Source organism: Phacochoerus africanus, chromosome X (assembly GCF_016906955.1).
Source record: "Phacochoerus africanus isolate WHEZ1 chromosome X, ROS_Pafr_v1, whole genome shotgun sequence".
Lineage (NCBI taxonomy): Eukaryota > Metazoa > Chordata > Mammalia > Artiodactyla > Suidae > Phacochoerus > Phacochoerus africanus.
Genome location: NC_062560.1, coordinates 48192406 through 48219394, shown reverse-complemented (window position 1 = coordinate 48219394; position 26989 = coordinate 48192406). Strand labels below are relative to the sequence as shown.

Sequence of the window (26989 nt, the reverse complement as noted above, 5' to 3'; positions counted from 1 at the left end):
GCCTTTCCAGGGCCACTCCACAGCCAGGCTCATTAATGCCTAGAGTGCCTTCCCCATTGCCCTTGGGTCAAGGCTTGCCCAGTTCTGGGGCTGTCTTGGGGTAGGGAGGGAGCTTGGGACAAGGGCTTCTACGGGGAAGGGAAAGGGGGTAAATACAGATCTCCTCCTCCCTCAGGAAATGAGAGGGGGACAGAGAACCTGGGCAAGACCAGGCAAAGAAATGCCAACTTGGCTCACCTGTCCAAAAGAACCAGTCTTGATGTGAGCCCGGAGTGGACTACGCCCTGGGAAGGAAGCTTGGGATCTCCCACTGGGGAATCTGGCTGCAGGCTGCTCCACTTGGGGGTGGAAGTTATGGTGGAGGAAGGAAAGGGGGAGGGCTGTTCAGGGTAAAGAAGTTGGGGGCTGAGGGTCCAGGCAGCCAAGGGCTACCACAGAGGAGCTTGAGGCCCCTGAGGCTTGACGGGGGCAAAAGAGGTCAGAGAGGAATGGACTCAAGTCCATAGTGCCTTGGAGCTTATACCACCATAATTTACCAAGTCCCTCAAAGAATTTTCATCTTTAGGAGAGCAGCATGAACTCAGGAGACAATTCTGGATTGAATTCCTCTCTGACCACAGGCTTTGAGATCCAGCCACTCTGGGGAGGTGAACTTTCTCCCTACACTTCCCTGGGCTGATGGAGGGAGGGTGCTGCTCCTAACTGCATGGCACCCACATCAACTCCAGTGGGGTTGAAGTGGATTTCCATCCTCAGGAAGAAGAGGTGGGAGACAGGGATCCAGGAGGCAGCTGGATTCGAGAGGATGCAGCCAAGCTGGGGTCTCTTCAGCGCAAGGTGTGTAGCTCACATCTTGCTCTTCACCTAACTTGAGCCCATCCCAGAGGCCCATCTCCCTTCCCTCCTGGCTTCTCAAACAGATGCTCAAGAAACACTTGGGAGGTCTGGACATGGTGGGGAGGGAGAGGAGACCGGGCTTGGGATCAGGGTTAGCCTAAAACAACATTGCACACAACATAGCAATTAAACATTCCTTGCTCCCTGGGGACCCAGCACCCCCTTCAGTCCTTCTTGTCAGCAGAGCAATTTCTCCCTAAACATCCAGGCCTTGCTAAAGGACTTGAAAGAGGGAGGGTGCGTGGGAGCAGAGGGGACAGTAAGAGCTCTGGAAATCTATTTTACAGGACAAATTTCCCCCTTCTGGACAATGTCAGAGGAGAGACATTAAAGCAAGAAAGCCTGTCTCAGCTTTTAGTAGAAAAATCTGCATTTTCAGTTGTTGTTGTTTTTTTTTTCTGAATTGAGAGAGAGAGAGAGAAAAGAGAGAGTGAGAGAGAGAGAGAGAGAGAAGGAGAGAGATTGTATAAGTGGAGAAGGAGGCAGTGGAGACAGGCCTCACAGGACTAGAGATGCCTCTTTCCCAGTCCCCACCCAGTCCCCAACACTGGGGAGGTATTGGCAAAGGTGCCTACATTCCGAGTGGTTCAAGGGGCTGGGGCTGGAGCTCAGAAAGAAAGGCTCCTGTATGGGGTCCCATCTCTCCCCTTCTGTTGGCCGCATCGCTGTGGCCATGACCTTCTGCCTGCCTGTCTGCCTACCAGCCTGCTTCACATGACACAGTAGGGTTCTCTAGGAGCCGGGGCACCTCCTGTGCCCCAGCAGGGGGCGTGAGTCCTCAGGCACTTCTTGAGGTCCTTGTTGAGCAGGAAGCAGACGATGGGGTTGACGGCAGCCTGGGCGAAGCTCATCCAAACAGCAGTGGCCAGGTAACGGTGGGGCACGGCGCAGGCTTTCACAAACACTCGCCAGTAGCAGGCCACAATGTAGGGTGACCAGAGGAGCAGGAAGAGCAGTGTGATCGCGTAGAACATACGGCCCAGCTGCTTTTCACCCTTGACCTCGTCCATGCCCAGCAGCCGCCGGCTGGCTGCATGCCCATTCTGCCGGATACCCAGCAGGGTTGGTGGCATGGGCCCACGGCCAAAGCCGGCGATCCAGTTGGCAGCAGCCTGGCCGGTGGCACCAGGACCATGGAATGTCCAGTTCTGGCTGATGGCTGGCACCATCTGAACGGGCTTCATCTTGCGGTGACGATACTCAAATAGGAGCAGCTTGCCATAGACAGCATGTGTGGCTGCCATGAGCACAGCCAACATAAGCATGAAGCCCAGCGTGTCATTGGCCTTGAAGTAGCGATGCTCAAAGATGCACTGGTCCTCCTCACGGATAAACTTGTAGGTGCCCACGTCGAAGACAGGTGGGAAGGCCATGGCCACAGACAGGGTCCAGGCCATGCAGATGACAGCTGCACATGTCCAGAGTGTCATGCGCTTGGCGTAGAAGCGGTGGTGGGCAATGGCCATGTAGCGGGTGACGCTGATGCAGAACAGCATGAAGGCCGCGTGGAAGCAAAAGAGCACGGCCATAAAGGCCACAATCTTGCAGCTGAGTGCACTGAAGGTCCACGAGGAGCCGTGGCGCACAGAAGCTAGCACAAAGGGGAAGCAGACGGCAGAGCGTATGCCGTCGGCCAGGCACAGGTCCAGCAAAAAGTAGTAAGGAGCCTTGTGTAGAGCACGCTCCTTGAGCACCAGCAGGGACAAGATGGCGTTGCCCGCCAGGCTCACGCACATGATCAGTCCCAGCAGCACCAGCTTCACGTAAGCCGATGCTGATGGTGGAGACAGTGCGCCGCTCACCTCCTCGGGCTCTCCAGTGGTGTTGGCCATACTGAGGGGCAGAGGCTGCTCCCAACCCTATGGGGTCAGCCAGTCCGGTACTCGATGGGCACCGGGGGACTCCATCAGTTGTCCTGCTGGGCTGCACCTGCAAGTGAGGATAATGGGAGAGACACAGACACAGAGAGACAGAGATTTGAGGGCAGGAGGGAGACAGAGAGAAAAATACCCATAGACAGAGACAGAGTGAGAAACGACAGAACAAAGAGATAGAAAATGGATACAAATTGAGACAGAAATGGAAGGGATAAGAAAGAATGAGAAGAGATAAGGAGACAGAACCAGAGAGACAAGAAGAGGGGGAAAGAAGGAGGGAGGAAAGAGAGGGAGGGAGAAAGAGAAACACAAGAAAGAGATAGCGAGAAACAGGTGGAAAGGAAAGGTGAGGAAGAAACAGAAAGGGCAGTGTTAGTGTATCTACGGCGGCCTCCCCACTTACTCCCCGGCTGGTGTCAGGCCCTGCCCCTGGCCCACTGCTGCTCCTCCTCCCTCCTTGCTGGTGAGGGAGCCTTGTCTCTCTGGATGTCCTCAGTTACCTGTTTCCTCCAATGGTGGGTCTGTGGAATAGGGATGTTGGTGTGGTTCTTCTCTCCCTTTGCAAAGCCCAAAGTTGTGTTCTTCAAACTTTTTAAACTGCCAGCCATAGTAAGAAATACATTTTATATCACAACCTGGTACACATATGTATGTGGGCATATAGCTGAAACAAAACTTTCACAACACAGTACATATCCTATGTGTAATGTATTTTATTAGTGTCTATTCTATTTCATGGTTTGGGGGGTTACTGCTGGTAGCCACTCATTGGTTTCTTTATTCATTATCAAGAATATGCTTATTAGCATGCTGGAGGAACAGTGGAAAGACCAATGTGATTGGAACAGGGAAGGTGAGGGAGACAGTGGAAGGTGAGTTCATAGACGGGTCCAGGGCCAGACTGTGTAGGGCTGTGGGCCATGACAAGGACTTGGGTTCTTACTTTAAGTGAGGTGGGGAGTATGGGTGAATATAAAGATGTAGATATGCTTGTGTGTATTCATTTGTTGAAAAACTATCTGAGCATCTACTGTGTGCCAAGCACTAGTGATACAGCCGTGAAGTAGACAAAGATCTTTGCCTTTGTGAAGCTGACATTCTAGATAATAAAGATACATAGGTGAAGTATAGTAAGTCAGATGATGATAAATTCCTACAAATAAAAATTAAGGAGGGACGGGAGCTAGGAAGTGCTAGGGGTGAGAGAAGTACAGTTTCAGATGAGGTGGACAGGGAAGGCTTCATGGAGGAGATGTCCTCCAAGAAAAGACATGAAGGAGTTGAGAGAGCGAGCCATGTGGATATCCTGCGGAAGAGAAGACCAGGCAGAGGGAACAGCCAGAACAAAGGCCTCGAGGTGGGACTGCACGTGGTGCATTGGAGGAAGAGCAAGGAGGTGGGTGGAACAAAGTGTGTGAGGGGAAAGTGGTGGGAGGTGAGGTTAGCAAGGTGTTGAGGCTGGATCACATAGGCCATGGTGAGAAGGAAAGAAGGAGGGAGGAGAGGGAGGGAGGGAGACAGACTTTCACTTTGGGAAAGATGGGAGCTGTGTGAGGGTTTTGAACACAGGCAAGATGTGACATGACCCAGGACTGAATGAGATCCTGCTTGCTGCTGTAAGAAGCACAGACCATGTGAGGCAAAGGTGAAAGAAGGGAGACTACTTAAGAGACTCCTGCAGCAATCCAGGGGAGGAATAATAGCAGCCCCATGCTCCTTACCCTGCTTCATTTCTCTTCCTATAATTTCTCTCTTCTAATGCACTACATAATTTACTCTTTTTTTTTTGTCCGGGGGGGGGGCTGCACCTGCTCCTATGGAAGTTCCCCAGGCCAGGGATCAAATCTGAGCCACAGCTGTGACCTACACCAACAGCTGTGGCAATGCTGGATCCTTAACCCACTGCACCACAGTGGGAATGCCATGAATTACTTTTTAAATAGTTGTTTTTATTTATTTTCATTGACATGTAGTTGCAGTACAATATCCTATAAGTTACAGTTGTACAATATAGTGATAACACAATTTTTAAAGGTTATACTCCATTTACAGTTTTTATAAGATATACTTTTAAATTGTGGTTTATTTCTTTTTCTTTCTTTCTTTTTTTTTTTTTTTTGGTCTTTTTTCCTTTTTTTAGGGCCACTTCCCATGGCATGTGGAGGCTGCCAGGCTAGGGGTCTAATCGGAGCTGTGGCCGCCGGCCTATGCCAGAGCCACAGCAACATGGGATCCGAGCCGCTTCTGTGACCTACACCACAGCTCACAGCAACGCTGGATCCTTAACCCACTGAGCAAGGCCAGGGATCGAACCCACAACCTCATGGTTCCTAGTCAGATTTGTTAACCACAGTGCCACGACGGGAACTCCGTGGTTTATTTCTTGACTCTCCCTATCAGAAGGAAAGCTCCACAAGGGAGGGGATTATTGACTCCCACACTCTCCTCTAGAAGAGCAGTGCACAGCCCATGGCAGGCCTCAGTCAAAAGCTGACAAATCAATTGCTTGAGGGACTAGGTGGGCTGGTGGCTCAGGGAGGGCTGCCAGGAGGCGTTCAGGTAGGACTGCTGAGAAAGTAGTCTGGGCACCAATCACAAGAACTGAAATTGAAACTGTGATTAAAAAACTAAAAAATTTCCAACAAACAAAAGTCCAGGACAAGATGGCTTCACAGGTGAATTCTATCAAACATTTAGAGAAGAGCTGATACCTATCCTTCTGAAACTATTTCAGAAAATTGAAGAGGGAGGGATGCTCCCAAACTCATTCTATGAGGCCACCATCACCTTGATACCAAAACCAGACAATGATACCACAACAAAAGAAAACTACGGGCCAATTTCACTGATGAACATCGATGCAAAAATCCTCAGCAAAATACTAGCCAACTGCATCCAACAATACATTAAAAGGATTGTACATCAGGATCAAGTGGGATTTATCCCAGGGATGCAAGGGTTCTTCAATATCTGCAAATCCATCAGTGTGATACATCACATTGACAAACTGAAGAATAAAAACCATATGATCCTCTCAATAGATGCAGAAAAAGCCTTTGACAAAATCCAACACCCATTTCTGATAAAAACCCTTCAGAAAGTGGGCATAGAGGGAACCTACCTCAACATAATAAAGGCCATATATGACAAACCCAGAGCTAACATCATTCTCAATGGTGAAAAGCTGAAAGCATTCCCACTGAGATCAGGAACAAGACAAGGATGTCTGCTCTTGCCACTACTCTTCAACATAAATTTGGAAGTCCTAGCCACAGCAATCGGAGAAATAAAAGAGATAAAAGGAATCCAAATTGGAAAGGGAGAAGTCAAACTATCACTATTTGCAGACGACATGATACTATACCTAGAGAATCCTAAAGACTCTACTGGAAAACTGTTAGAACTCATCCATGAATTTGGCAAAGTTGCAGGATACAAAATTAATACACACAAATCGACAGCATTTCTATACACTAACCATGAAAGAGCTGAAAGAGAAATTAGGGAAGCAATCCCGTTTACCACCGCATCCAAAAGAATAAAATACTTAGGAGTAAATCTACCTAAAGAGACAAAAGACCTGTACTCTAAAAACTATAAGACACTGATGAAAGAAATCAAAGAAGACAAAAATAGATGGAAAGACATACCATGCTCTTGGATTGGAAGAGTCAATATTATCAAAATGAATATACTACCCAAGGCAATCTATAGATTCAATGCAATCCCTATCAAATCACCAAGCACATTTTTCACAGAAATCGAACAAAATAAAGTTTGTTTGGAGGCACAAAAGACCCAGAATAGCCAAAGACATCCTGAAAAAGAAAAATGGAGCTGGAGGAATCAGGCTCCCTGACTTCAGACTCTACTACAAAGCAACAGTCATCAAAACCATGTGGTACTGGCACAAAGACAGACATATAGATCCGCAGAACAGGATAGGAAGCCCAGAATTCAACCCACACACCTACAGCCAACTCATCTATGACAAAGGAGGCAAGGATATACAATGGAGAAAGGACAGCCTGTTCAATAAGTGGTGCTTGGAAAACTGGACAGCCACATGGAAAAGAATGAAATTAGAACACTCCCTAACACCATACACAAAAATAAGCTCCAAATGGATTAAAGACCTAGATAAAAGACCGGACATTATAAGACTCTTAGAGGAAAACAGAGGCCAAACACTCTCGGACATAAATGACAGCAACTTCTTCTCAGATCCACCTCTTAGAGTAATGACAGTAAAAACAAAAATAAACAAATGGGACTTAATTAAACTTAAAAGTTTCTGCACAGCAAAGGAAACCATAAACAAAACGAAAAGACAACCCACAGAATGGGAGAAAATCTTTGCAAATGAACTGACTGACAAGGGATTAATCTCCAAAATTTATAAACACCTTCTGCAGCTCAATACCAAAAAAACAAACAGCCCCATCAAAAAATGGGCAGAAGATCTAAACAGACAATTCTCCAAAGAAGACATATGGATGGCCAAAAAACACATGAAAAGATGTTCAACATCACTCATCATTAGAGAAATGCACATCAAAACCACTCTGAGGAGTTCCCGTCGTGGCGCAGTGGTTAACGAATCCGACTAGGAACCATGAGGTTGCGGGTTCGGTCCCTGCCCTTGCTCAGTGGGTTAACGATCCGGCGTTGCCGTGAGCTGTGGTGTAGGTTGTAGACGCGGCTCGGATCCCGCGTTGCTGTGGCTCTGGCGTAGGCCGGTGGCTACAGCTCCGATTCAACCCCTAGCCTGGGAACCTCCATATGCCGCGGGAGCGGCCCAAGAAATAGCAACAACAACAACAAAAAAGACAAAAGACAAAAACAAACAAACAAAAAAAAACCACTCTGAGGTGCCACCTTACACCAGCCAGAATGGCCATCCTCAAAAAGTCTACAAACAGTAAGTGCTGGAGAGGGTGTGAAGAAAAAGGAACCCCAGTACACTGTTGGTGGGATTGTAAATTGGTGCAACCACTGTGGAAAGCAGTATGGAGATTCCTCAGAAAATTAAAAATAGAACTACCATTTGATCCAGCAATCCCACTCCTGGGCATCTCTCCAGAGAAAACCATGACTAGAAAAGACACATGTACTCCAATGTTCATTGCAGCACTATTTGCAATAGCCAAGACATGGAAATAACCTAAATGCCCATCGACAGAGGAGTGGATCAAGAAGATGTGGTACATAAACACAATGGAATATTACTCAGCCATTAAAAGGAACGAAATACTGGCATTTTTAGCAACATGGGTGGACCTAGAAATTATCATGCTAAGTGAAGTCAGTCATACAATGAGACACCAACATCAAGTGCTTTCACTGACATGTGGAATATGAAAAAAGGACAGAATGAACTTCTTTGCAGAACAGATACTGACTCACAGACTTTGAAAAACTTATGGTTTCCAAAGGAGACAATTTGGGGGGTGGGGGGATGCGCTGGGGTTGTGGGATGGAAATCCTATAAAACTGGATTGTGATGATCATTGTTCAACTATAAATGTAATAAATTCATTGAGTAATAAAAAACAAACAAAAAGAAAGTAGTCTGGGCAGTGCATGAATGGAAGGGCACAGGCAAAACTTGGCAGGCAGCAGGAGATCTCCTAGTGTATGCTGGCTGGGGTAGGGGGTGTGGGGTGGGGGATAGCTGACTTATCAGGTAGCAGGGAAGGTTCCTGAGTAGAGGCAGCAAGGCAGAAGCTGGAGAAGCTCAGATCTCCTGTTGGGGACTCGTGGTTGCCAAGGTGGAGGGGGAGGGAGTGGGGTGGCTTGGGAATTTGGGGTTAATAGATGCAAACTATTGTCTTTGGAATGTATTAGCAATGAGATCCTGCTGTGTAGCACTGGGAACTATATCTAGTCACTTGTGATGGAGTATGATAATGTGAGAAAAAAGAATGTATACATGTATGTTTAACAAGGTCACTTTGCGGTACAGTAGAAAATTGACAGAACACTGGAAACCAGCTATGATGGAAAAAACAAAAATCATTATAAAATAAAAAAAAGAACTCCTGTTGGGGCTGCTATGGGCTTGAGGGTGGGGGAGGTGGGGCTTATGTGGATGTCTTTCTACCTCTTCCCAGGAAAATGGCTCCCCTCTCTACTGTTTCCCAACTCAGTCCAACCTGGCCTGCCACAGCCACCTGGGGCGAGGCTTTTTTGATGGTACCCTTAAGTCTCAGAGTCGATGCCCCGGGGGTCAAGAGAAGGTGCTAGGGCGAGGGCTTGGGAGAAGAAGAGTTGGGGGGCCCCTTCGGCCCCTCAAACTGCTACAGAACTGTGGACCAGCCGATAGCTGGCTGTGTTTTACACATGCACATACACATATACACTCAGCCTTGAGGAGAGGCAGGGGAAGGGATAGAGACAGAGACTGAATGTAAGAGAGAGTCAGAGGGACACATGAGTGACAGAGGAGAGAGGAGAAAGAGAGACAGAGACATAGGAGGGAGGGTGGGAAGGGGTGGGAAAAATAAGCAGAGAAAGGAGAGAGCCTTACACAGAGAGGAGATAGAAATAGAGACAGAAAGAGGATGAAGAAAGTGAGAAAAAGAGAGACAAGCCACATGCACACAGAAAGAAACAGAAATAGAGGCAGAAAGGGAAAAAATAGAGACGGAGAGAGAGAGATAGAAAAAAAATAGAGCGAGATGGAGAGAGGAAAGCGAGAAGGGAGACAGAGACATAGAAGGAGAGGGCTACTGCCAAGAAAGAGAGACATATAGAGAAACAGAGAGAGAGGGACAGGGACAGAGAGACATATATAGAGAGGGGATAGAAACAGAGCAGAAATAAAGATGGAGACAGAGAGAGGGAGATACAGAGAGACACTAAGACTGAGAAGGTGGGTGATGTGTAGCCCAGAGTCTCAGCAAAAACAAAAACAAACACTAAAACAAAACACACAAACCAATAGCAGCAAGCAAACAAAACCCTGATGTTGCCTGGAAAGCTGAGGAGCCCGGGACCATCTGAAGCTAAGGCTGTGTGTGCATACACGTAACATGCACACACCTGCTTGTGCCCCAGATGCCCTTAGAGAAGCACAGACACCTAGGGACACACTCATAGACGCTTAGGCTTCTGCTATGGAGATCCACAGACAGCAACCGGTTCACGCATAGGGACACTGGCATGCAGCCGCGCACGCACACACGCAGTCTACCATACATGTCGCCTCATTCACACAGGCACAGTGTACCCTGCTTAAACGCCAGAGCTCTGTCCTCAACAAAGCCATTACTGCCCCCTAGGGGTCATCTTGGAAAGCTGTAGGAGTCGTTTTGGTTGCCATGGTGCTGGGTGTGTCCTTCTAACATCCAGGGGTCCTCCGCAAGGATGCTGGCCAGCATCTATGGGACAGTCCCACACAGGCAACCTATGTCTTGCATCCCATAGGATTTTGGATCTGTAATGAGCTGAACCTAGAATCTAACTCTATTTCACAAACACAGTTGTTCCCTTGATTTAATATACCCTGAATTATCCAGAAATGTGGCTGTCATGAACACCCAGAGACTGTACTTTGTTTTGTGGAGCACTTTCCTTGAGTTGTTCACTATTTCACAAAATCTCACCCTTAGGCCTTTGCCTGTCATTTTCCTGCACTTCATGCAACAGAGAGCTTCTGATTTTTCCCCTTCTCCTAAATCCCTGTTTACTTGTTATCAGACATTACAAGCCTCTGATTCACTGTATCTCCTGGGGAGTGCCATGCCCAAGTATTTCCATATTGAAATACAAACTATTTTCTTATAAATCACTTTTATTTCTTATTTATTTGTATTAGAGTTAATATAATATGGATATTATATAAAATACTATATGGATTTTCTTTTGAAATTATATATGCAGAGAGATTATATTATCTAAGAAATTCGTGTCCAGACAGTAAAAAGGTGTTGGAAAATATGTTACATAAAAGAGGGTGTTGGGTATGAGAGGGCTGAGAATTGCTCTTATGTACAGACACACTTCGACATACACAGACACATAATGTGCAATGGCCCACAAACCCACAATTTTAACTCCTCTAACACATACACAAACACAAACTCTCAAATACTGACAGATGCACACAGGCTAATCTATTCACTGTCACTTTCATATAGACTCATACATATTCTTTGTCCCAATATACCCGATTATTCAAATCCTCTCACATATTCAAACTCTTGCAACACAGGTATGTAAACAGTGTCATACCCATATCATCACATATACAAACACTGTTACACACATTAACAATCAGATTCAGGGAGTTCCCTCTGCGGTGCAGTGGGTTAAGAATCCTACTGCATTGGCTCAGGTCACTGCAAAGGTGCAGGTTCAATCCCCTGCCTGGCACAGTGGGTTAAAGGATCTGGTGTTGCCACAACTGTGGCATAGGTCTCAGCTGATGCTTGGCCCAGAAACTTCCATAAGCCACAGGTGCAGCCATAAAATTTAAAAAAAATCAGATTCAGTCACTTACATACACCAGCATGCTCACATGCGCTTGAACCTTGCCACAAAAATATACACACAAACACACACGTATGCACACACAGACAGAATGCTGACACAGAAAAAGTAGACAAGTAAAAAATTGCTCACGTACATACACATACACACTCTAACACACAGAAACCAACTGATCCAAAACCTCTCACCTACATTAGGCACACTCACCAACGCAAGTGTATACGTCCTATAGCACATGTACAAAAGATGCCCATAAGTGTACATACTTGTGCAGTGGAGTAGACTAGCTCTAACACACATGAACACACACCCCTTAAAAATATGCAAGCACAAGCAAACTGAAAGAGAAAAGCCATATACAGTATATACACACTCGCACACAGAAACTTGCCTACAACTCACAGATACACTTATTTGACATACACATCCTACATACACGTATATACCCAGAGACAAACCCATGCAGGTGCACCAAGAGCCAATTCCTGAACCCAGGTAGAAATATTTGCAGAGCTGCCCAGCTGGTGGGCACCTGCCAAAGCAAGAGGTTGGAGCAACAGGGAGGTCAAGGGGGCTATGTGAGAAGGAAGGTTGTAAGGGAGGCTTGCTTCCTGTCAAAACACCCCAGATAGTCAGATTGTTACTTTGATTGCTACTCATTGTTCATTATTGCGAGGTTCTTGGTTTTGACCATTCGTGCGCAAGTTTTGGTTTTCTCTTAAAATGATCTAATTCTTATTTTACCACATTTTTTCCCTACAAAAATAGAAGGACTGCATGACTGTTGATGTTATTACTATTCTATAGTATCAGGTGTTCCTAAAGAGAATATAACTTTTGTTAATTTCCTTAATTCCTGATTCTTTATTTTAAAAAAGTTTTCTTCTAGAACATTTCAAACATAAAAAATATAGAAAGAATCCTGGAATGAACCTCATTGCACCCATCACCCAGGTTCACCAATGATCAACACATAGGGTCTTGTTTTACCTATAACCTCACCCACTTCCCCCACTTTCAGAATATTCTTAAGCATATCTACTATGCTATTTCATTCATAAGCATTTCAAGAAGTCTGTCTGTTTCTCTCTTTTTCTCTTTCTTTCTTTCTTTCTTTCTTTCTTTCTTTCTTTTTTCTTTCTTTCACTGCACCTGTGGCAAGAGGAGGTTCCTGGGCCAGGGATCTAATACAAAGCAGTGACCTAAGCCACAGCAATGACAACACCAGACCCTTAATCCACTGTGCCACAAGGGAACTCCTTCAGAAACTAGTTCTAAAAGGTAAAGACTATTTTTTTTTTTGTATTTTCTTGGGCTGCACCCGCAGCATATGGAGGTTCCCAGGCTAGGGGTCGAATCGGAGCTGTAGCCACTGGCCTACACCACAGCCACAGAAACGCCAGATCCAAGCCGCATCTGTGACCTACACCACAGCTCACGGCAATGCCAGATCCTTAAACCACTGAGCGAGGCCAGGGGAGGCCAGGGATCCAACCCGCTACCTCATGGTTCCTAGTTGGATTTGTTAACCACTCAGCCACGACGGGAACTCCTGGACTCTTAAATACAACATTTTTATTGTTTATTTGCTTATTTATTGATTTACCTGCTACTGGCTTTTAATATTTAAAATTAGGCAAATCTGATTCTTGGTGGGATTTCATAATTAACTTCATAATTAATTACTATCTTTTGTTTTTAGGTTAAAATATTTGTTAGTAAATGAGTGCAGCCTGACTATAGTTGAATTGAACTACCCATTAAAGGGAAATCTAGGGGAGTTCCCATTGCGGCTCAGCAGTAACAAACCCGACTAGGATCCATGGGGACACGAGTTTGATCCCTGACCTCGCTTAGCAGGTTAAGGATCCGGCGTTGTGGTGAGCTGCAGTGCAGGTTGCAGACATGGCTCAGATCTGGCGTTGCTGTGGCTGTGGTGTAGGCCGGTAGCTGTAGCTCCGATTCGACCCCTAGGCCTTTCTGACTTTGTCTCAGAGTGCTGCTTTAAAATACAAAACACCTAAAATTTGCTTTTTGAAAAAAAAAATAGTTTTCAGAAGTCACAAAGGTTTGCCGACCCCTTCAATACTTTATATTCAAGTAGATTTAATTAAGATACTTCTTTTCCCATCAAATTGGATTTTTTGATTAAAGCTAGAAAATCAGGAGACTCATGAGACAAACTTAGTAGGTCTGCCCTCCAAAATAATCCAGGATATCCCTAATTTAAGCAATTTAATGAGAATTGTCTCAAATTTGGACTCAGGTGCCCAGTTAGCCCTTTTATCCTAAATGTCCAATTTGTGTGAAAAAGTTATCCAAAGCAGCCTTCCTAGTAGGCTATGGTGATCAACAGAACACAAAACACTTTATCACACAGAGAGAGATTTGGACTTTTGGAAGCATCTGGAAGAGCAAATGAAGAGTTCCTACTGTGGCACAATGGGTTAAGAACCTGACTGCAGAGGCTTGGATGGCTACAGAGGTGCGGGTTTGATCCCCGGCCCGGTGCAGTGGGTTAAAGGAGCCGACATTGCCACAGGTGTGGCTCAGGTCACAGCTGTTGCTTGGATTCATTTCCCGGCCTGGGAACTCCATTTGCTGTGGGTGAGGCCTTGAAAGAAAGGAAGGAAAGAAGGAAGGAAGGAAGGAAGGAAGGAAGGAAGGAGGGAAGGAACTGGGCTCTTTGATGAGATGAGTTAGAACATTCATAGATGGAGTTCAACGAGCTAGTGACAGGGTTATACAATGAACAAGTAAAGCTAAGATGCCTGCCCAGTAGAATCTCATATGTTAGCAGTCTGCCGGTAAATTATCCACGCTATATTTGAGACCAACGAGGTAAAAAAAATAGGAAAGGGCCCACTTTCAGTTCTTGCTATTAGGAGACACACTGATGACAGATCAAAGGACATCAACCCAGAAGACTGTTGAATTAAAAGGGTTTTCATTTTATTTTGATGTAACTCCGGATGTTGATTAACTGTGCTCGGTTCATAGAACTAGTCAAAAAGCCTGAAGAGAAAAGCCAGAAACACCAAAATAAACTAAGATTGAAATATTCAAAGTGATACATAAATATTTAGAAATACCGTGGAAACTCTGCATAAGTCTGTGGACTGATGCTGCTGTTGTGATGGCAAAGAAGTATACAGCTGGAATTTGTTCTGAAAATGCTGAGAGTCATTCACTGAGGCGCCTTCACCTATAAAAGTTTGCCTGAAGGTCTAACTTCCACAGTAAATGGTGCCAGGTGAATTTTATAAGATCCAAGGCACTACCCACCCAACTTGTCAGCTTTCTGTGAAGCACTGGAATTAGTCCACCCTTCTCTATTGTTTTAAACCTAAGTGTGTAAGGATTTCATAAAGGATTTATGAGCTAAAAGAGAGATCTCAACATTCCTTTGTGAATGATTCTCATTTTGCAGATTTGATGCTTACTGGCTTCAACAAATGGCTCTTTGAGTACATGAAAAAATTACATCAAAAATTTAAGACACTCAAAGATACATGAAAGTATACCAACAACATTTATGGATTTAAAGTCAAGCTTCAACTTAGAAGAGGTTAGGTCAAGAATGGTTCCCTGGATGACGTTTAGTTAGTGTTATAAGAAGACTTAGTAGGATGAATAGAACAAGGTATACTTGGGGGGAAACTTCATCATTATTTTTAAATACTCAAAATGAAAATTTCCTGTTGGATTCAAAATTTATGAGCATTTGTTAAAAGAAATTTCAACAACAAATTTGATTGAAAGAAAAGAAAGAGGTGTTAGATTTAAATGCGATCTCCCGCTGTATAGCACAGGGAACTCTATCTAGTCACCTGTGATGGAATGTGATGGAGGATAATATGAGAAAAAGAATGTATATATATGTATCACTGGGTCACTTTGCTGTAGAGCAGAAATTCACAGAACATTGTAAATCAACTATAATGGAAAAAAATTAAAATCTTGAAGGATCTCGACTTCAAAACACAAAATTCAAACACTAAGGATTATCCAAGTTCTGATTATTGATGAGAAAGGAGTTTTAATCAATAAAAAAAAATAACCTCTGACCATTTGCTACCACTTACTTATGCAAGAAGTTTCCTGTTGATGGTGACTTCCTCTTGGAAGAAGAGATCTTGTAGCTATTCCGGACATAAAACTTGGGTCTCTGCCTGGCGTGGCAAGAACAAGTGAGTTATAAAAGGGAGGTAGAAAAGGGAGGCAAGAACAAGCAGTTAGTTGTTCCATTTCTTAAGAAATGTTGGTATGGTGTGAAAGCATCAGCCATATTCAACATTAGAAACTGCACCTGATGCTTCAGAGAAACCAAAATGGTACCTGATGACCCCAAAGCTCATGATTTTAAGGGAAGCTTTGCTGACCTGTAGAACCATGCTGCTACATTTCATACATTCAAACTAATTACAAGAACACTAGGGCAAAGTACCCTAAACAACCTCCATGGAATGGGTCTTACCATCAACAACATGCCTTTCAATATCAAGAAGAGGCAGGCCACGTGGAAGTTTATATCTGTGTCAAAAGTACTGGAGTTCCCGTCGTGGCGCAGTGGTTAACGAATCCGACTAGGAACCATGAGGTTGCGGGTTCGGTCCCTGCCCTTGCTCAGTGGGTTAACGATCCGGCGTTGCCGTGAGCTGTGGTGTAGGTTGCAGACACGGCTCGGATCCCGAGTTGCTGTGGCTCTGGCATAGGCCGGTGGCTACAGCTCCGATTCAACCCCTAGCCTGGGAACCTCCATATGCCGAGGGAGCGGCCCAAGAAATAGCAACAACAACAACAACAACAACAAAGACAAAAGACAAAAGACAAAAAAAAAAAAAAGTACCAGTTGACAGACGAATGGATTAAGAAGATGTGATATAATGAATAAAAGGAATGAAATAATGCCATTTGCAGCAACATCGATGAAACTAGAGAGTCTCATATTAAGTAAGTCAGAAAGAGAAAGACAAATATCATATGATATCACTTATGGAATCTAAAATATAGCACGAATGAACCTATCTAGAAAACAGAAACAGATTAGTAGACATAGCGTATCTGTGAATTCAGTGTTTATCCAGTCTCTTGGGGTAGACCATGATAGAAGATCATACAAGAAAGAGAATGTATATATATGTATGACTGGGCCACCTTGCTGTACAGCAGAAATTGACACAACATTGTAAATTAACTATAATCATTTTTTTAAAAGGGCCATCTGGTGGGCAAGGGAAAAAAAGTACTGATGGTTATTTGCTTAATTTGTTTTGTTTTTTTTTTTTTTACCAGGAAACATACTAACTTGATATAAAGGATCTAAAGCACCAAGTGACTTACCAAATCGTGATGAAAGTGACCATAAAATAAATCAAGACAGTTAAGACCAAAGGCTCAGAAGAAGTGGGCATGACATTGACAACTACAAATTTGTATGCATGAATTAAAAAGTGAGCTCAAGTGTGCTATGAAAAAAAATAGGAAAAGATTTCATTTGAAAGTCACATACAAATTCAATATTTAATAACTCTCCTAAAACTTGGCATTTTTGTTTTTCTTATCATAATTTCTATAATATAACAAATATATAAGGCATTTTTTTCACTAAACTCCAATACCCCTAAATCTTCTTAAGTTTACTCCAGTGTACCATACAAATATTTCACCTCTGTGTGCCTAACACATTCATATGTAGTCATATTATGTAGACACTTGCACACCCGAACAGATATGAGCACACAAGCATATGTGTACATGGAGATATGAATGTGCATTTCACATCCACATTTACCCCAGCTGATGAGTGCAATCAGGTCCTCACACACACACACCTCCCCTTTTACACATAAAGAGTTAGGCCTGTGTGTAGATATTCACCTACCAGCAAATCATATAAATACAACATACACATATATAACCACCCTTCTATAGAAATACAGGCCTAGGCACTGACACATTCACCATTCACATGGGCACATGCATACACACACACCTACAAGCCAAACCATATGGACCTATATGCTTTCAGACACAGTCATGCATGACTGAAAGAACTAAAATTCAGATGCAGAGCAAGTCCTGTACATATCCTACAGATCCAGGTCCTTACCCACCCCAGGCTCTTACGCTAAGAGATTAAAGCCTACTATCTTATACAGACGCTGCCCTGGCACAGGTACATATGCACACAGTACAGACATGCTCCCATATACAGGCACATTGCTCAGGCTCACTGCCATACACACAGAGGCAGGCAGGCATGTGGAGCAATGCAGATTCACACATACACACCCACATAGCCACCACTGCTTATTAATGCGGACACATTCATTCACATCTACACATGCATGCACATGACACAGATACATACATCCTAGTACATGGCCATATAGGCATAAATCCTTTACACACACACACACACACACACACACACACACATGTCCACCCACATCATCACATATAAACCTGAATATCTTACATTTACAGACATTCACAGCACACACCCATTTACATCCTGACCACTACAAACCAGTTTACATATTCAGATAAAAACACACTGCCCCTACCACAGGTATAGGTATATGCACTCATACGCTCAGATGTGTGTATGCTGGGAAACATACACATAAGGCCAAACCCCCTCCATCAACCTCCTAGACCCACACTTCCATTCTCATACACCCATGGTTTTAGATACAAACCGGGGCACGTATGAGTACAAACCCACTTTTATGTAGAAACACACTCTCACATACACACGGGATCTGCTCATTTTCTCACAAATACACATGGATACTGATAATGTGGCAAGTGTGTACATAGGAATTACTCTATTTACATTTGCAGACAGATACACACTGTCACCTACACATAGGTGCATGTGACAATTTTAGTACTGGGTAACATCTTACATGACACAGAGGACTCAGTATGTACCAGGCACTGTCCAAAGCACTTTTTGCATACTAACTCATCCAATCCTCACCCAGTGAAATATTAGTATTATTACCCAACTTTACAAGTGAGAAACTAGGGCTTAGCTGAGGTTAGGTGACTTGCCCAAAGCCATCCAGCTAATAAAGGCAGAATCAGGATGCAAATCCAAAGCCTGGCTCAAGACCTTGCAGATCCAACTTACATGTAGAAACACACTCACCTCATACACACTACTCTACACAAGTATATACACACACAAACACACTATAACTCAGACACACTACTCTAGCACAAGTATATGCACACACAAACCATGTACCGATACACTCGGGTACAAACAGTCTCACACACACACACACACACACACACGGCCATGCTCACATTTATAGACACTCCAGCAGAGGTAATCTTGCCCTAGGAAAGATATACACATTCATACACATGCCCACAATCACATACCCACCAAGACATACCCCACTATTAAACACAAAAACATCCATACAGACCACCTACACACTAGATAAATCTACACTCACATACAGAGGCATCCACATTCTCAAATACACACTCCACCCAAATATACCCAAATGGTCTCACACACTATCCACATAGATTCATATGCACACACACACACACACACACACACACACACCCATCTCTCTCCCATACACCATCCATAGATAACCCCATACAACCTACTTAGGTATAGCCCTCCCACATGCCCCAACCCAGGTAGGTGCACATTCTCTTTTTCACACGCAGTATTCAGATGCACCCATTCTCACACACACCCAATACTGAAACAGCCACTCTCTCTCATGCACATTCCATCTAAACACACCCATCCTCAAATGTACATACATCAAAGGCACCTACAGCCACATGCACTCCACCCAGATACAGCCACATTTATGCAAACTCCCAATTCAGTACACCTACACTCTCACATACAACATTCAGATACACTCAAACTCACACACACTCCCAACCTAGAGCCCTCATACCCAACCCAGGCACGCCTACAATCTCTCTTACACATTGTATCAAGACACCCACAATGACAGACACACATCATTCAGACACTACACTTACACACACCCCACCCAGATACTCACACTCACCCACCTCAAATACATCCACATGCACAGATACCTACCTACACATAATCTAGAGACACCCACTCACATACAAATCCTAGCCATATACGCCTACACTTCTCATGTTCCTTTTGTTTCTTGTCTCTCTCTATGTCTATATCTGTGTCTCTGTCTCTCTCTCAAACACACACACACAAACACAAACAGAGCCCCGCTCACACAGCCTCAGCCAGATGCACCCACCCTCTCATGCATATACACAACATCCAGATTCATCCCATGTGGACACTGAGATAGACTCACACCCACACACATTATCTTGATACATTCCACTACTATCTAGATACATTTGCTAAATCACACACACACATCCCACCCAGATACATCCAACTTTCACAATGCTATCCAGGTACACCTCCCCAGACACACCACTGGCCAGACACATTCAATGTTCTCATCCTCTCCATACCACTCAGGTGCACCTATATCCAAACTCACATTTCTCACCCAGAAATGCCCCCCAAACTCTCTTTCACACACCCCATCAGTTATACACACACTCACAACATACCCAAGTACATATACTCCCAGATATACAACCACAACTCTAACAACACACCATCCAGATATACCTAGTACGCACTCCACCACCCAAATAACCTGTGTTTTCACCCACCCACCATCCAGACTCACTTACATTCAAATACCCTCCACCCAAAATACACTCACGCACTGTCTTACAAACAGCCCAGGTGTACCACACTCTCTCACACACCATCCAGATATATCCATTTCTCACACACACATAATCCAGATATACCCACTCACACCCCCGAAGCACTCGCTGACCCAATTAAACCCAAATACTTCTACCCCTATCAGATACACACCTCCCACCAGATACATTCACGTTCTCACATCCCCACCACACTCAGAAACACTCTTACATATGTGCATGATCCAGCTCCCCACTCTCTTAATCACCATCATCCAGAATATCCACACTCCATACACACCATTCAGATATACTCAGACTGTTTCACACACACTACATACACCTCACCCACATATACCCCCACAGCATCTACAGATATCCTCAATTACAAACACACTTACATATGTCCCCACCCTCACTCAGATGTTCCCAAATTCTCTCTCTTACACAGACATAAAAACACACACACCAACTAGATATATACTCTATCACACACTTCCATTGCCCAGATACACTTGTGTTCTCACCCACCTACACACCACCCAGACATGCCCACACTTGACTGCCCCCACCCCAATACACTGAGACTCCTTCACACATTTACTCTACCCAGAAACACCCACAGTCTCTCTTATACACATAACAAATAGGTCTACACTGTAAAACATACATCATCTAGATAACCCACATTCTCTCTTGCACCATCCAGATACATGCATATACACATGCCTCTCAAATATACACATCCTCACACATACTCCCACACAGCCACACCTAAACTGTCACTCATACCATCTTCCACCCATATAGTCCATTTGTGCCTCACAAATGTCCCATATACACCCCCTACCCAGAAACACTGACTTTCTCGTATATACACACAACCCAAATCCCTTCTCTCCATCTCTCTTTCCCTCTCCCTCTCTCTGTCTCTGTGTAACTCTCTCTCTCATCCAATATAGCACCCCCTCCACACACACACCCCACTCTACCCAGATATACTTTCACTTTTCACTTATACATTCAGATTTACACCTAAATTTCTGCATGGATGGCACAATTTGGGCGTTGTGTGTGAAAACAATTTACATAATGGTTTATCATTACCCTAGATACCATACAATACATTTTGTCCTGGGCCTTTAATGGTGGGGGAAAGGATGCGAAAGGAGGTCTCTGTGCCTCAAGAAATCCTTTTCAAAAGAAGTCACAGGCCCCCTTCCTTAGTAGGATTTTAGCCATGACTGGGTCTCACTTCTCGAATTATCGTGAGACCCTCACAAAAGCCCAGTACATGCTCAAGGCCGGATGGGGTCATGGGTTGCTCAGGTGTTATGGCTTGCCATCCTGTAGGATGTCTACACAGTTAGAGCCAGACATGGACTAGCAGGATACCACTGACTCTCAGACACACACATAAATACATGCTGGGATGCACATAGCATCATGTAGACTCATAAGTACCCTCCCTTGTCACCTGCTCAATGATAAGGCCTATCTGCACAGGCCCAAGGCCGAATCTCTCTCTCTCCCTTACATACATACCATGAGACAGGCACAAATACCTACACTCATCCTTATACAGGTACACTCACAACAGTGCACACTCACTGCACTTGGTCCCACATTTATTCTCAAAGATATATATGCATAGCATACATTCACATGGCATAATGCCATGAAAGACATACAGTCACAGTGTATACATACATACATAAGTACATATATACAAACACAGTGTATACACAGGCATATTCACATATGTCCACAGACAGGCAGACTCTATCATACTCGAGACAACGAACAAACATGACACACACAGGTAAGCTCTAAAATGTATACACATATAGCCCCAGACATGACCACATAAGTATGATCACACACACTCACACGTGGATGTATTCATACACACAAACATCCAGATGTGCACATGCTTGTCAGTTAGATGGTATATTCATACATGAACCTTCTAACACACACAACTTGTACACAGCGCTGGGCTTTTACACCTATAAGCACATTCACATACACACAGGCTGTACATCATTTATTCCTACATGCACGGAATCAGACATGGAGACACAAATATATTTACAAAACACATTCAAACAATTACACACACCAGGTACACACATTCGTACACCCGTAGGAGAAGCTATGCAAACAAAAGAAGACTCATGCACACGTGGAAGAACAGTCACATATTCTTACACACTTGACCATCTGCACAAAAAGAATTGATAATGTTCATCAGAGACACACACATGCAAAGACATCCTCACACATACACTAAAATGCATTTATAGGTCAAGAGTGACATGCACATACATTAATGTACACTGTTCTACAACATATGCTCCAGAACAAGCAATAGTAGATACATACAAATACACATATGTAAATAACTGGAACTATACAAACTGGTACAGTTCAGACACCTGTACATTCAAACAGGCACTTACACAGGCATAGTCACATACACATATACTTAGATGTGTGTGAATACACAGGCAAATATATAGACATGTTCATTCAAATGCACACACAGCCAGAGTTCCCGCTGTGGTGCAGCAGAAACAAATCCGACTAGTATCCATGAGGATGCGGGTTTGATCCCTGGCCTCACTCAGTGGGTCGGGGATCCAGCATTGCCATGAACTGTGGTGCAGGTCACAGACGCAGCTAGGATCCCACATTGCTGTGGCTGTGGCGTAGGCTGGCAGCTGTAGCTCTGATTTGACCCCTAGCCTTGGAGCCTCCATATGCCACAGATGCAGCCCTAAAAAAAAAACAATGCACACACAGCCAAATGTTCACACATACTACCATATACGTACATATTCACTCTAGTCACTCACAGGTATTTCCACACTCACACATTGACACTCACGCCCAGAAGTTCAAATAAGATACATAATGAGATGTTCATCACGTATCACAAGACGTAGTTACTCATGCACACCACACTTAGACATGCACTCACACGCAACAGTGTACCCATAAACACAACTAGACATATATACATGCATCAATTTACCTATGCACACAGACTTTTGTTCATATACTTAAAGGCATACTCCTCCACAGCCATACCCATATATATAATCAAATGTGCACACATAGGCAAACTCACAAAATATACTTTCATGCACAAAACATGTACTTACACACTTTTCCCTACCCACACAATTAGTTCTCCTTACACTACTGTGACCATCTACAGTAACATTTCCCTAATCATATGTGGACTAATGGGTTTGTCTACAGACAATATGTACTCTGTCTACAGACAATATGCACACGCAGACATATACATAATTCAAAATGTTGGAGGGTCCACAAAGACATTCACACACAGGCCTACTCATACACATACATGACAGGCACACCCACACAGAAGCATGTTCACACAGTTACCCTCACATACATGCATGGACACACGCACACCCTTACACTTGCAAACACACCATATAGATGCACCTATACTCCTATGCACACATGGGCACACGCAAATGTACATAATCAGATACACTGAGGCAATCACCTAATAGGACATGCACACCCAGGCATTCAGTAACCCTCACATTCATACACATGCAATCAGACATATACACTCAAAGACAAATGGATACCACAGACATGTACAGTCAGACATTCAACAGGCCTCTTGGCTCAGAGAAACACACCCTCACTCAGGTTCAGAATCAAACATGCCCATTTACTCACTCAGACAGACATGCTAAGTCATACCCATTCCCTTGTACACACACCATCCTACCCAGACACCCACACATTTGCGTACCATCATGTGACCTGCTCACTCACACACACACACCCATGAGCAGACATGTGCACACAGACTGCACACACATCCATACATTTTCAGTTGCCCATGTACCCTCACACTCAGTCCTAGATGCCTCTAGACCACAGGCAGGGTTCTCTCCCTTCTGCACCAAATGTTTCTTCAGAAAAGTCTATACCTCAAGACCCCACCCCTCCCTGCTCCCACCGAGGAGGTCTTCTGGGTCTCAGTCTTTCCCCTCCACCTACTCCTCCCCTGGCTTTGAGGATTCTCCTCCAGCCACTGACCTCTCACTCAGTGTTCCACCACATCTCCACATCCAGAAACAAGCCAGGAGATCCAACCAACCCTCCAGCCACCAGATTCTACGTTAGAAACTCCCTGAGAACTGTCCCCCACAGGTCTAGCTGCTGCATGGGCCACACCCCAGCTCTACCCAAAGCCCTGTGATCTCAGAAGCTTCAGCCTTGTCACTAGGCCCTGCCAACCACTGACCACAGGCCTAACTCTTGCCAAGTCTCCCCTCAACAGGGAGACGCATACATCACCAGGGCCAGGAATGCTGCAGGCTGCAAGCCAGGCCTCTGCGAGCTCATGGGGGCTCAAGCCTGTGTGTGTGTGTGTGTGTACAGACAGGGGCAAGTGCAGGGAAGGAGCCTGGAGGAGAGTAAGGGCAGGAGGCTATGTCCTCAGCTACCACTTATAAACAAGCAGTTAAGAATAAAGAGTTGTTCCTGCCTTGCCTCCCCACCCCTCTCCCATTTACCTACCTGCTGCCCTCCCCAGATCTCAGCCAAGACTCTGGAGAAGAGGGACCAGTCCTTCCCCCAGATTATCAATAACAATATTAATCATGAATCTTCAGCAACAGTATTGACCATGAGCTTTGCTAACATTGCCCCAGGGCCACTTCTATACACATCATTTACTTACATGCACCAACTCATCTAGTCACTAAACACACCATGAAGGAAGGGTTACCAGTCTCTTTGACAGATGAGAAAACCAAGGTTCAATAAGTAGCACACTGTCATTAAAGTTGCTGAGCCAGTAGTTGAGGGAGGTGTCCCTGGAGAATCCATGTTCTCCATGTACCAGGCACTCCTGCCTCTCCAGACATAGGGACCACTGGCCACTGTGGACAAGACCATAATATCTGGGGAGTCCTACACACAACATGGACATCTGAAACAGAGATTGAGAGGGTTGGATGAAGGCTTGGGCTCACACTGTGGGGACAACCATGTTGTGTCTAGTCCCTGCAGGGTGGTGTGGCATGGTCCTTGTTCCCACAGAGGCATGAGGCAGTCTAAGGCCTGGAAGTGCTCCCCATCCCCACCTCACCTTCTTTTTAGCCCTACAGTGGCTTCCTTCCCCTAGCTGGGAATTACAGCTGTACCTTCCGTGGTGAATGAGCAAAAGTCTGGGCTACCTGTCGGGAGAGACAGGGGAAGGAAGGAAAAGAAGGAAAAAAGGAGTGGGGGGTGGTCTGGGCTGAGAGTAGCTTTTCTGTCATGTCTACCCACCTGCCTGCTCACACACACGGGCAGATACACACACACCCTGCATGCCGGCCAAGCAACTTGGCGGAGAGTGGAGGAGGAGGAAGAGGGAGAGGAGGCAGCTGCAGGAGCCTGAGCCTGCCCAGGGTGCAGGCATCGTGAGGGGAACACCGCCGGGCTCCAGGCATGCCTTCCACAGATAGCACACAAGGAAATATGAACACAGCCTCATGCTCAAATGCAACCATAATGATAAAAACAGACCCTTGTACGGGGATGGGGGGGGGGGGGGGGAAACAGGTGGTGGTTCCCTTTCTCATGGGACATGTGGGATTGAGGAAGATGGAGATGGCTAATAGACTCTCCAGGTTTGGGTGCCCAAGTAGCCCTTGTATGGAGCAGAAAGAGAGAGAGACTAACAGAGTCAGAGAGAGACAGAGAGCATGGCAGTGATGGAGACTGTGAAATATGTGTGGGGAGGCAGAAGAGAAGTCCCAGCCCCCCACCGTCGGTGGAGGGAGGCTGACTACTTACCTGGTCTCTCTCAGCAGGGCTGTCTTGGAATCCAGGGAAGGGGCTCACGCTGTCTCACCCAGGATAAATCACAGCCCAGGCCACATTGTGGGACCCTCAAGTGATCTGGCCGCCAGTGACACTCCTGCTTCTGTTGCCGTGGATACAGCCGGGCTGGTCTAAATCTCAGACATCAGAGGAAGCAAGCACCGGAGGGGTGCACTGGGCAGGGCTGTGGGTGTTGGGGAACACCAGGTGGGCAGCACACAGCCTTGGGGTGCCCAGCTAGCTGGCAGGTGAGGGTCCCGGCAGGTGCTTCCCCAACTATACACTCCCACCCCCATCTTCATGCCACCGCCAAACTGGGAGGGGGGCCAGCACTGGTCCCTGCTACCCGTCTGCCCGCCTGGCTGCCGGTCCCCCCCTTCCCCCTCCCTGTCTGCCTGCTGGCCGCCGCCTTTTGTCCTCAGAAGACACGGTCCCCACGGGGCCTCTGCCAAGCCTCTAGCAGATGCTCAGGGTCCGGGGCTCCTCCCTGGGAGCACTTGGGCCATGGCCTGGGAGAGCCCCAGGTTGGGGGAGCTCTCATCCAGGCTCACTCTGCTCCCCAGGCCTGTTGGGGATGGGGAAGAGGTGTAGGTCCACAGCCAGAGGCAGCAGCAGAGGTGGGGTTGGGGAGGGGATGGACGCCAGAAAGAGGGGGTGGGGTGGAGAGAGAGGCTGGCCTGATAGCTCTGTCCCAGGTTTTAGATCCGGGTTGAGGAGGGTGGCTCAGAGCATCCGAGGGGGGGTCCTGAAGCAAAACGGGGGCACCGTGGACCTACCGGAGGGAACTCCCCAGCCTGGGAACCACCCAAGCTCACGCAAATTTAGGCCCCAAGATGCTGGAAACACCCAGCGTGGAGAGGGCATCAGGAGGGAGCCCAAGGCACTAAGCTGGACCCCATCCGGCCTGTCCGTCCCCCCTCTCCTCGATTTGCACGGTCCCTGCCTCAGGGGCGGGCGGAGGAGGGAGGGAGGCAGGGAGAGAGAGGGAGGGAAGGAGGGAGGCTGCACAGGCAGGGAGACTCCCAGCCGCCAGCCTGGTCCTCCCTGGGGCGGGGCGGGGAAGAGGAGGGGCCGCTGACGAGGTCCGGGAGCAGCCGGCTGGC

The 26989-nt window shown here is 45.7% G+C and overlaps 1 protein-coding gene across 5 annotated transcripts; it reads right to left on the bottom strand.

Annotated features, from left to right (window-relative positions):
* Positions 1–1301: 1301 nt before the first annotated feature.
* On the bottom strand, positions 1302–26866 carry GPR173 (G protein-coupled receptor 173). 5 transcript variants are annotated; one of them, XM_047765308.1, is made up of 5 exons: positions 25860–26866; positions 25168–25255; positions 15353–15439; positions 3275–3371; positions 1336–2826 (listed from the first exon to the last, which is right to left on the bottom strand). In XM_047765308.1, exon 5 carries the CDS (start codon positions 2727–2729, stop codon positions 1608–1610), a length of 1122 nt encoding a protein of 373 aa, XP_047621264.1. In that variant the 5' UTR covers positions 2730–2826; positions 3275–3371; positions 15353–15439; positions 25168–25255; positions 25860–26866; the 3' UTR covers positions 1336–1607. The 5 variants fall into 5 exon arrangements, with proteins under 5 accessions (XP_047621267.1, XP_047621264.1, XP_047621262.1 ...); XM_047765306.1 differs by lacking the exon at positions 25168–25255; XM_047765309.1 differs by lacking the exons at positions 3275–3371; positions 25168–25255.
* Positions 26867–26989: the final 123 nt, after the last annotated feature.

Bases quoted from the DNA above. Each gene is read 5' to 3' on its own strand.
- GPR173 (XM_047765311.1), bottom strand. From the start codon at position 2,729: ATGGCCAACACCACTGGAGAGCCCGAGGAGGTGAGCGGCGCACTGTCT.